General features: G+C 38.9%; 1 protein-coding gene and 1 long non-coding RNA gene across 2 annotated transcripts in view; one reads left to right on the top strand and one right to left on the bottom strand.

The window, feature by feature from the left end:
- Positions 1 to 6,099: 6,099 nt before the first annotated feature.
- LOC138847820 (uncharacterized) lies at positions 6,100 to 8,499 on the bottom strand. The gene is made up of 2 exons (XR_011385735.1): positions 8,361 to 8,499; positions 6,100 to 6,226 (listed from the first exon to the last, which is right to left on the bottom strand). It is a non-coding gene; the product is annotated as an uncharacterized lncRNA (long non-coding RNA).
- Positions 8,500 to 8,538: 39 nt separating this feature from the next.
- LOC100347629 (vomeronasal type-2 receptor 116-like) overlaps positions 8,539 to 12,403 on the top strand; it is a 46,598-nt gene continuing 42,733 nt past the window's right edge. Inside the window, exon 1 of the mRNA XM_070067614.1 lies at positions 8,539 to 8,860. Within this exon, the coding sequence (XP_069923715.1) occupies positions 8,539 to 8,860 (322 nt within the window). The remainder of the gene's footprint in view (positions 8,861 to 12,403) is intronic.

The following is a 12,403-nucleotide window of genomic DNA, read 5'->3' as shown; positions in this document are numbered from 1 at the left end:
GGAATTTTAAAAAGGGATGTTTTGCTGGCTGCAACAATAAATTTCACTGTGCTGTTTTAAAAAGTAATAATAATTAAAATTTTCCAAAATTTAAATATAAAAAAGAAAGTGTAAATCAGATAAAAGATTATAGTTAAAACATAAAGGGCACTCAAAAAGTTAATAGTAAGAAAAAAATAACCCAACTGAATGTTTGCAAAGGACTTGAATAGAGATTTCTCAAAAAGAAGACCCACAATGAACAGGTAAATTAACAAATGATCTGGAAAGCCAAAACAGTGACAAAAAATATCATACATGGAGGATCTCCGTGATACATCAGAGGAAAGAAAGGGTCATCAAAGAAGGATACACTCTTCTCTGAAGGGAGGAGAGAACATCCACTTTGCTTATGACTGTGCCCAAATACTGATGGGGTCTATGGTCACGAAAGGTTTCCATAGCCTTAGCAGCCCATGGCAAGAGCCTCAGATGATCAATCACTGATGTCAAAAAAAGAGCGTTACTTTTTAAAGGAAAAATAGTAGTCACTGTGGACTTGCTCCCCACGAAGGACCTCTGTCCCTAATGAATTTTAATATGAGAATCAACTGCACATTTTCTCCCCAAACAGTACTCTATATGTTGTGTATGTGCATGGGTGCAAATTGTTGAAGTCTATGCTTAGCATGGAGTTGGTCCTCTGTATATAAAGTCATGCTAAAAATACACCATAATAAAGACAGAGATGGGAGAGGGAGAGGGAGAGGGAGGTGAGGTGGGATCTGCGAGGGGGGTAAGGGGGAAAGAACTACTATATTCCTAAAGTAGTATCTAGGAAAAATGCATTCATTAAATAAATATGAATAAATGCTCATCACCACTTATCACAAGAGAGTTACAAACTGATGCTATAAAGAGATATCACCACACACCTGTTAGAAGAGTTATTAAAAAAAAAAACATAAAAAGGGGGCTGGCAATGTAGCATAGCAGGTAAAGCCACTGCCTGTGATGCTGGTATTCCATACAGGTGATAGTTTCAGACCTGACTACTCCACTGCTAATACACCTGCCTGCTAATGACCTGGGAAACCATAGAAGATGTTCCAAGTGCTCGAGCCCCTGAACACACATGGGAGAACTGGAAGAAGCTCCTGGCTCTTGGCTTTGGCTTGGTCCAGTCCAAGCTGTTGTAGCCATTAGGAGGAGTGAACCAGTGGATGGAAGATCTCTCTCTCTCTCTCTCTCTCTCTCTCTCTCTCCTTGTTCTTTCCCCTTCCTCTCTTTCTGTAACTTTGACTTTCAAATACATAAAATAAATCTTTAAAAAACATAGAAGAAATAAATGTTAACAAGAATGAAGGTAGGAAGGTAAATTAGTATCAATATAACAAAAATTTTATGACCAAAAATAGAACCTTCATATTACCCAGCAGTCCCAGTGCTACCTGAAATTATATATCTAAAGGATGTGGAATTTGCATGTGAAAGAAACATCTGCACTCCCATGATCATTGCAACATTATTCAAAAATTCCAAGTGTGGAATCAACCTAAGTGTCCATCAATAGATAAATGTATAAAGACAATGTGGTCTGTATATAAACTGCAATATTATTCAGTCTTACCAATAAGGAAAATCTTATTATTTGACAACGTGGATGAGTGTTGAGGTCATTCGGATGCATGACATACATCATGTGCAAAAAAAGAATGTATCCTTTCCTCATTCCTAGGACTGGTGTCCAAAGTCAACTTCAGAAAGAGAGCTTTTGGGGCTGTCACTGTGGCATAGCTGGTAAAGCTCCCAACTGCAGTGCCAGCATACCATATGGTCATGAGTTCAACTCCTGGCTGCTCCACTTCCAATCAAGCTCTCTGCTGTGGTCTGGGAAAGCAGTAGAAGATGGCCAAGTAAGTCCTTGGACTTCTGCAGGCATGTTGGGGATCCAGAAGAAATCTGGAAGAAGCTCCTGGTGCTTGGCATCAGTTCGGCACAGTTCCAGCTGTTATGGCCATCTGGGGAGCAAACCAGCAGATGGAAGATCTCTCTCTCTCTCTCTCTCTCTCTCTCCCTACCTTCTATCTCGGTGGAAATCTGACTTTCAAATAAATAAACAAATATTTTTTGAAATTGAACATGCTCAATTGGACTTGCCCCAAATGGTGGAGTTAGAAACATACCAAGGGATTCCAATTCAACCCCATCAAGGTGGCATGTACCAATGCCATCTCACTAGTCCCGGTGATCAATTTCTGTTCACAATTGATCATAATGATAGGACTAAGAGCCAAAGGGAGCACATAAACAAGACTAGTGTCTGCAAATAGTAGCTGATAGAATAAAAAAGGGAGAGAACAATCCAACATGAGACGTGGGATACACAGCAGACTCATAGAATGGCAGATGTCTTAACAGCACTCTGGTCTCAGAATCAGCCCTTAAGGCATTTGGAGCTGGCTGAAGAACCCATGAGAGTATTTTAGGCATGGAATGCCAAGACACTCTGGCAAAAAAAAAAAAGAGGACCTAAATGAAAGATCTCTGCAAGTGAAATCCCAGTAGAAAGAACGGGTCATCAAAGAAGGAGGTACCTTTCTCTGAAGGGAGGAGAGAACTTCCACTTTGACTATGACCTTGTTGAAATAAGATCGAAGTCAGCGAACTCCAAAGGCTTCCATAGCCTTGGAAACTCATGACTAGAGCCTAGGGAGATTACTGACGCCAAAAACAAGAGTGCCAAATTGTTAAGTCAACAACAGGAGTCACTGTGCACTTACTCCTCATGTAGGATCTTTGTCCTTAATGTGTTGTTCAATGTGAATTAATGCTATAACTAGTACTGAAACAGTATTTTACACTTTATATTTTGTGTGGGTGCAAACTGATGAAATCTTTACTTAATATATACTAAATTGATCTCCTGTATATAAAGATAATTGAAAATGAATCTTGATGTGAATGGAATGGGAGAGGGAACAGGAGATGGGAGGGTTGTAGGTGGGAGGGAAGTTATGGGGGGAAAAGCCATTGTAATCCATAAACTGTACATTGGAAATTTATATTTACTAAATAAAAGTTCAAAAAAATTAAATAGAGCTTTGTGATTGAAACACTAGGAGGTGGGAAACTAAGAACATGTTGATCACAGCAGTCAAAATTAGGCAAGACCAAGGAGTTCAAGTGAACTGTCACAAATCATGAGATAACACAGTGAATAACATGTTGTATACTTGAAAGTTTTGACACAATAGACCTTTAAGTGTGGTCAGCACAAGAAAAAATAAGGCAGTGAAATAAAGCTGAGATGCAAAACAGTTGTATTATACCACTCAACATTGTGTACAGGTATCAAATCATTCTCTGGTAGAGATACATCTACATAATTTAAAATTATGAATTTCAAAATGAAAATACACATGTAAAATTTTCTCTGAAAAGTGGGAGAAAATAACTATGGAACACAGAAAATAAGTGGTTGAGAACCAACACAGTTTCTTTCAGTTGTCACATTGAAACAACATGTTGAGAGCTTGGTGATTCTAGTGTTCTCTTTGTGGAGGGCATCAGGCTGATGGGTAGGAGATCAGCTGTGGGAGAGGAGTAAGATTGGGGGATGAACTACTTCCTCTCTCTGGAATGTGGCTTATTCACTTATTAATAAGGAAGCCCATTTTTTTGGCAGCAGGATACCGTGGCCCTGGGAGTGACATTAGGCACGATAATGATGAGCATTCCTGTGGTGTCCGAAGTCATCTGTGACTGATGTCAGCCCTTCACCTAATGTCTACAGCATCATGTGGGAAGATGCAGCTGGGTGTTTTGGTTATTCCAACACCAACTTTTTCTAACCCTGCCAAATTCCTCAAAGCTGTCTATTCACAAAACCCTTGGCCACTGTGCATACTATTTAACAGAGCTGCTGTACCAGGATGCTATGATTGCCAAAGCCTTGTTGGACTATCATGCAACCCTAGAGGCAAAGGAGGTAGACAAGTGCAAAACATGTTTTTCCAAAGGGTTTTCCCCCATAATGGAGGACAACAGGTGCAGAGCCTCAGGCAGGTGGATCCCCTGAGTTTCTGGATGAGAAAAAATGGGAAGCATTGAAAATACAGGGAACCCAGAGCAGCTCTGATCACAGGACACTAAAAGAGCCAGGTCTCAGCACTGTGACTTGCTTTGAACTCTGCATTCTGCTTCTAGCTGTGCTCTGGTCTAGCTCACCAGACTGGCACACAGGTTCCTACAGGCAGAGGGCACACGTCAATACCTGGAGTCAGCTGTGCTCTACACAGAGCTCCACTGTCACTGCTGATTGATGAGCCCTCAGACCTGATCCAGCCCTGTGTCTCCTCCTCTCAGCTGAGACTCAGGGTTCTCACTATAGTTTGGGGAGACAGTGACATGTCATTGCCTCTGATTTTTCTCTACCTACTCCTGCAGGCTTTATCTAATTCACAGGACAGAATTGTTGAGAACTGCCATGAGTATCTGAAGCCAAGTGTCTTCAGAGATGGAGACCTAGTGCTGGGAGTGTTTTTTCCCTATACATGGAACCAGAAAGAGAGATGGTCCAATTATCCTTTTTATTCAAGCCTGGGTATAATGTGGTGGCATCTTGGTAAGTTTAAGGCTGTGTGTAAGTCTTATGTGTTGTTATGACTACATGTGAGTGTATGCTTGTGCCTCCCTGTGTCCAATCACTAATGAGATTTCTGAGAATTCTGCACACAATGGTTGTTTTTTCTTCCACTATCTTTCTGCTTCTACTTGCTTCCCTACTCCTTCAGAGACCTAGGAGAGACACTAACATTTTTGTGCCTGCTTGATGGTCAAGGTCTCTCTGATTAAGCCCTGGTGGTCTTTGAGAGAGTGAAACATTGTATCTTTTGCATCCCTTTACTTTCAGTTTATGTGTATCTTTACTTGTGAGGTGAATTTATTATGGGCCATGTAGAGTTCAGTATACTTTTTTTATTCATTCAGTCAGGGTGTATCTTTTGACTGGGGAATATATTCCATTTACCTTCAAGGCTAATGTGAGAGATGAGAACTCACTACTGCAATTTTGTTGATGGCTTACTTCTTGTCTTACATAATCTATGTTTCATTCTGCCTTTCTTTTCATTCTTTGTGTTTTGGTAGCTTTCTGTCATAACGGTGGATTTTCTTATCTTTCTCTTTTATGAATTTGCAATGTTACTGAATTTTGTATTGTCATTGTGTTTTCATGACGATTGTTATGATCCTTTAATTCTTTTTGTAAGCATCTATTGATTAGATTCTTGATTCTTTTTTAAAGATTTATTTTACTTATTTGGAAGACAGAGTTACAGAGAGAAGTAGAGACATAGAGAGAGGTCCTCCATCTTCTGGTTCACTCCACAGATGGCTGCAATGGCTGGAGCTGCACCTATCCAAAGCCAGAAGCCAGGAGATTCCTCCAGGTCTCCCACATGGGTGCATAGGCCCAAGGACTTCGGCCATTCTCCACTGCTATTCCAGGCCATAGCAGAGAGCTGGATCAGAAGAGCAGCAGCCTACTCCAGAACCAGTGCCCATATGGCATGCTGGCTCTTCAACCCAAGGCAATAACCCACTGGGCCACAGCATCAGCCCTGATCCTTTAATTCTAATGTAGGTCTCCCTTCAGGATTCTTTGTCTGGTAATGATGAATTTTCCCAGTTTAGCTGGTCTGGGAATGATTTTATTTCTTTTTTTTTTTTCAGATTTTCAAGGTTTTATTCAGACTGAAACATTTCATGAGATTTAATATGCTTTAACACATAGGTGAGGTAGTTAGGTAAACAGTACTACCCATTTTAATACATACTAAACAAAAGCCTAAGAATTAGATAAATCATAGAAGCTTGGGGTCTTCTCTCTAGTCCCAAACATGAGGAAATGGAATTTAACTTTTTAATTTTTCTTTTTAAAAAAGTATTACATCATTTAAGTTTTTTTTTTTAAACACTTGTTTTCTGGTAGTATACTTTTCTGAAGTTGGCACCCTTTTCTTCAATATGATTAACTGGGCACAACCCTTAATTCAAACTAAGCCTTGCTTCTAACCTAAATTAGTACAAAATTAAGACTTTTTTAGAAAACTAAAATTGTATTTGACATTTTTATTTTAGGCTGCAAAAACAAAAACAAGCAAAACAAACAGTAACAAAAAACTTGAAATAGGCTCATCAAATGATGTAAATTCATCCTTTCCAGAGAAGCAGAAGGTAGACCCTACCACAAAGAAAAGATGTTTAGTGGGTTTAGTGGATTTAATGGAGGTTACATTTAAAAGTACAGTAAGATATCAGGCTAACTTGAAAATCCTACGTTTTGTTGACCTCCATATGGGCAACCAATAATCACTATGAATTAGAGGTTTTTGTTAAAAATTATATGCTGCCCAGACTGGCAACAATGTACACGGCACATTATGTTAGGAAGTCAACTTTGAAAAAAATGACATACAAAAATGTGGCAATTTGAGTCCTTGGATCAAAATGGATATTTCTGCAGTTTCTACAGTCTGTTTGTTTTTCCTAAGTAAATTAAGGCTAAAATAAATACATACATACATACATAATTAATAGATTGGAAGGTGAAACCCAATTTAATGGTTTAAAACACTGTTTTATTCTTCCCAAGTGGTCATTCTTATATACTCTAGTACTATTAGCCTAATTTAACAAATGGGTTTAATAGAAAAGACAGGGGCTGGTGCTGTGGCGTGGTGGGTAAGGCCGACACCTGTGGGTAAGGCTGCCGCCTGTGGTGCCCAAATCCCCTTCTCCACTTCCCATCCAGCTCTCTGCTATGGCCTGGGAGGGCAGTGGAGGATGGCCCAAGTTCTTGGGCCCTTGCACCTATGTGGGAGACCTGGAAGAAACTCCTAGCTTCAGAATGGCTCAGCTCCTACAGTTGTGGCCAACTGGGGAGTGAACTGGTAGATGGAAGACCTTCTCTCTCTGCCTTTCCTTCTCTCTCTGTGTAACTCTGACTTTTGAATAAATAAATCTTTAAAAATAAAAAAAAACAAAACCAGAAAACAACTATTTACAAATACAAAGCAATATGGCAAAATATGTTTAAAAGATACTATAACTATATAGTAATGTCAGTGTTGCCTTGGAAAAAAGTCATTTACTTTTTCTGATGAAAGTTCCATTTTCCAAAACATTTTTGAGGATTTTTTGTTTCTAAAAATATTGATAATTATCTGCAGATACAGCTTGTACTCTGACTTGGAAAGCAATTCCAAAATGTGATGACCATATAGTCTGAAAAATAACAGTACTACTGGGAAAAACATATGGGTTGGTAAGGAAATTCATTTAAAGAAAATGAATATTTATTAAACTCCTACTTCATGTGAGGCACTACACTGAAGGCATTTATATTGTTTCATATGCATAGTAACTATACAGAGCCACAGAGCAAACACTTGGCAGTAAAAAATCTGGGATCTTACTGAGACGTGTAACTTGGAATATACTTTGAATTAAAGGAGGTTAAGTACCTAGAGATCTTCTTTGGAAGTACACATCGGAGCAAGTCCTCTATAATTGCATGATACAATTCACCCTAATAACTGCAACTGAGTCAACTAGACCTGCAGTACTGGGGAGAGAACAGAAAGCCTAAACCAGATGAAAGCTGCCATCCTTGGACTGCAAAGGTTCTGCACTGACCTCAATAAGAAAAGTACCTAAAATTTCTTAAGTACTGGAATGGTTAAACCAAAAATTATTTCATAATGAAAAAACAGGAAAAGATTATGGTTTAAACAGCAAGAAGCCAATGTAACCATTATTTTATTGAAGTGAATAAACATATATAATATGGATCAGAAAAAAAAGTTATATGCTGCCTAAAAATAGAAAAGTCCATTAACGATCTAACAGCTATTGGTTGTGGTCATACTGGAAATTCTTCACCACAAATCTGGTCTCTTTTTTTCTTAAATATGAATTGTTTTAGTATAAATCATTGTATTTCTGTAACAAATTAATGAAAGGCACAGCTAATGCAAGCAGACAAATTCATTCAACTACCAACTGAAGAAACACTTTGGTTCTTCAGGAAAAAAAAAAATGAGCAAAACAAAAACAGCTGCAATTCAGAATTGTACTCCAAAAGCTACACTTCAAAAAACTTCCAGGAGAACCAAACTATGTAGCAATGAATGAACACGCATGAAAGAATTTGAGCATTCAACATATCTTGCAGGAAAACTATTGTTAAAATGCTAGGTAGAACAAATTGATCTTTAAAGTATGAATTCCTTTCCCTTAAAAAAATTACTGAATCTACCAAGGAAATACAAAAACATAAGGCTCTAAGTAAATAATAGTTGTGTTTAGGCTATTACAGTGCAGGTTATCCTCAAGGCCACATACAACCTGCTTCACTGCCGCTTGCACTCTGCTGGGTTTTGATCCTTCTTTGGGTCATAGTCTGGATCATTTTCCTCATCTCCTTCTTCTCCCCCTTCCTCATCCGCTTCTTCACCTTCTTCATCATAATCATCATCATCATCTTCAGAAATTATGGGTTGTATGGGGTGCCAGATAGATTGGAAAAAAGGAAAGAATGTCACTTTGAAAACCATTAAGAAGAAGCAGAAACACAAGGGACATGGGACAGTTCGTACTGTGACTAAAACAGTTTCCAATGACTCTTTCTTTAATTTTTTTGCCCCTCCTGAAGTTCCTGAGAGCAGAGATTTGGATGATGATGCTGAAGCTATCCTTGCTGCAGACTTTGAAATTGGTCACTTTTTACGTGAACGTATAATCCCAAGATCAGTGTTATACTTTACTGGAGAAGCTATTGAAGATGATGATTTTATTTCTGATTCACTTTTAAAAGGTAGCTTACTGGATAAAGCATTTTTGGTTGGAATTTTGTTTCTCAAGACCTGAACATATCATCCTATTCTCTTCTGGTCAAGAGGTTTTTGCTGAGAAATCTGCTATTAGTCTAAGTGAAACTTGATGTCTATGTTTCACTGTCTTTGGGATTCTGTCATTTAACTTTTTTTTTTTTTCGACAGGCAGAGTGGACAATGAGAGAGAGAGACAGAGAGAAAGGTCTTCCTTTGTCGTTGGTTCACCCTCCAATGGCCGCCGCGGCCGGTGCACTGCAGCCAGCGCACGGTGCGGATCTGAAGGCAGGAGCCAGGTGCTTCTCCTGGTCTCCCATGCGGGTGCAGGGCCCAAGCACTTGAGCTATCCTCCACTGCACTCCCGGGCCATAGCAGAGAGCTGGCCTGGAAGAGGGGCAACTGGGACAGAATCCGGCTCCCCGACCCGGACTAGAACCTGGTGTGCCGGTGCCACTAGGCGGAGGATTAGCCTGTTGAGCCGCGGTGCCGGCCTCTGTCATTTAACTTTTGACAATTTGGCTACAACATTCCTTGTAGAAAGTCTTCATTCGTTGAAACTTGTTGAGGTCCTTTGAACTTCCTGTATGTGGTTGCTCATATAAAATACAAGACTGGGGAAATTTTCAATAATTATTTCTTATATATATGTGTGTGTATTTCAAATAATATCTCAATTATTTCATTTAAGAAGTTCTCAATGACTATTCCTATGATTATTCCTGTAACACAAACATTTGTTTACTTAATGATAGCCCATACATCCCCTAGGCTATCTTTTTTTTTTTTTAAACTTCTCTCTCTCTATTTTTGCCTGATAGGATGATGGCAAAAATCTTGATCTCAAGGTCAGCAATTTTTTTCTCCTACTGTCCAATTTTATTTTTGTTCATTGTATTTTTATTTCATTGGTGTAATTTCTCAACTCCAAAATTTCTGTTTAATTCTTTCTAATGATTTCTTCTGTTTGCTTATGACATGTTTAATATCATATATTGTTTCCTTAATTGTTTTGAATTGACCATCTGTGTTCCCTGATATCTCATTGAGATTCCTAAGGATAATTATTTTGAATTTATTTTTATTTGTTCATATATCTCCTTCAACTCAGTATCTATTAATGGAGAACTGTTTCATCCTTTTGGAGCTGTCATGCTTCTAGGCTTCTTCATCTGTACTGTGTTCCTACACTGACATCTGTAAATGCAGTGGGGCAGTTCCTCTTTCTTTGTAGAGTAACTTCAGTTGGAAAACTTTTGTTTAGATGCAATGTAGGAGGTCAGTTGTGGGGTTACTTGGGTTTTGCTTCTCAGTGAGCCCAGAATTGAAACCTCTAAGTCATCTCTTCATCTATAAACAATGTCATCAGTATCCACGGGTCTAGAGTGGTCTAGTCTGTGGTAATTCATGGGAGCTGGCCCTGACCAGCTTCACTGTGGCTTTCCTAGCCAGGAATCTGCCTGACACGTTCAATGAAGCCAAGTTCCTGACGTTCAGCATGCTGATGTTCTGCAGTGTCTGGGTGACTTTCCTGCCTGTCTACCACAGCACCAAGGGGAAAGTCATGGTGGCCGTGGAGGTCTTCTCCATCTTGGCATCCAGTGCAGGGCTCCTAGGCTGCATATTTGTCCCCAAATGCTATGTTATTCTTTTAAGACCTGAGAACAATTTGAAAGACTTAAAGAAAAAAAGCAAGTTGTAAATGATTCTTAAGATTTCCACTTGATTTGCTATCAAATATTTGGAGTTTAGACCCAACAATCTACTCTGAAATATCATTCCAGAAATATGAAGGACTAAAATTGATATTTCCTTTAAAATCTACTTGTGGATTGGACATTTAGCCTAGCAATCTGAGTGCATGCATGGCATCTATTTTTGGCTCTGGCTTTGGCTCTTGACCTGGACTTCTGACTCCTGGGACCCTGGAAGGAAGTGGTGAATCTTCACATTAACTTGATCCTGGCCACCCTTGTGAAAATTTAGGTGTTTGACTACCTGTTATTGGTTGTAGCCTCAGCCCAGGCACAGGCATTGGGGGTGTAGAGGTGTGAGGCATTGAATGGGAGGTCTCTATCTGTCACTAACCTTCTGTTTCTCTCCATCTCAGAGTTTGTTATGGAATTTAGAGAAAAATTTTATACTGAGTGAAGATAAATTATGGTGTAAATGCCCATCAGGGCAACAACAACAGTGCTACTTTATTTTAAAAGGCTAGCCCTGAAATGGTAAAGACTGAATTACTTTCTATTTATTTATCAATATACAGACAATGTAAGCATTCATATTTGCTAAGACATCCAATTATACATGCTTTACATTCTGTTTTCCCTGGCTATTGAGTGCTTATCATTTCTTTGTTGACATTGTCATTTAAGTGAGATTTCTTTTCCAGACACAGGAGGTGCTTGGTCATACAGTGTTCCTCTGTAGAGATATTGCGCCTCGCCCCCATGGCCCCAGTATGGCCCCCATCCCTGCTCTCTGCCACTGCGGGCTGCTCACCCTCCTGGGGGTCCCCTTTAAAAGTTCCACTGCCATGTTCCCACAAGGGTTTTGTGGGGTTGGGGTCTGCCCATGACCAGTGGCGGTGGCAGCACTGGGGTTTTCCCCGTGTGAGGACACGTGTTTTGTGGCTGTGGTTGAGATATTGTGTTGCCCAAAAATATCTTAATAAATGCTCATTGCTAAGATTTTTGAAATGGTGCTTTTATCACACATATATGGGATATTCATTTACACATGGCACTGACTTAGTAACTGTACGTTCTTCTGTCAATGTATTGGTTTTTGTTTTGTCTTTGTTTTAAGTTTTCTTTTTCCAGTTGCACATGGGACACAAGGCTGGATTAATGTGAAATTCTCATAGCAAAAACAAACCAAGTTTAAACTGGACAAGTCAAAAGCATTTAAGTGCATGCATATTCATATTGAACATGCAGATTGTGCACAGTATGTTCACACATTCGTGCAATAGTCTTCTCTATGTGGAGTGAAGTGATTTTCATCACCGTAAAAATTGTATTATGCAGTAAGAAATCACTTTCAAACTCATATCATGGAAGCAATCATCTCCTTCAGTTTCTAAGAGTTTACCTTTTTGAATAATTCTGACAAGTGGCAGCAGTCAATATGTGGCATAAGAGTCTGGCTTCAAACCCATCCACATTGCAGCAGGCTTTATCAATTCTTTTTTCAAACTCCATCTTACTGATTTTTATCATTTTGTTTTGCAATTTTATTCTCTTTCATTGTTTTTGTTCAACCTAATATTTTATTGTTATTTTTTAGATAACATAGTTTTAGTTTGCATTTGACTCAAAGGCTTAATGCTCCACTAAATAAAGGGTTCAACAAGTACCAAGCAAAAAGACCATAGTACTGTAGGAAAATAGGCAGGGTTATAAACAATAATCCAATGAAAAGATGTTCAGCTTCCCTCATATACTGAAAATTTTAAAATTGCCATAGAATATTAATGCTAGAGTACTGTTTAGTTCTTAATAATTCATTCAACAAGGATTTAAAAC

This window comes from Oryctolagus cuniculus (genome assembly GCF_964237555.1).
Source record: "Oryctolagus cuniculus chromosome 16 unlocalized genomic scaffold, mOryCun1.1 SUPER_16_unloc_1, whole genome shotgun sequence".
NCBI classification, from domain to species: domain Eukaryota; kingdom Metazoa; phylum Chordata; class Mammalia; order Lagomorpha; family Leporidae; genus Oryctolagus; species Oryctolagus cuniculus.
This window is presented reverse-complemented; position numbering and strand designations above follow the sequence as displayed.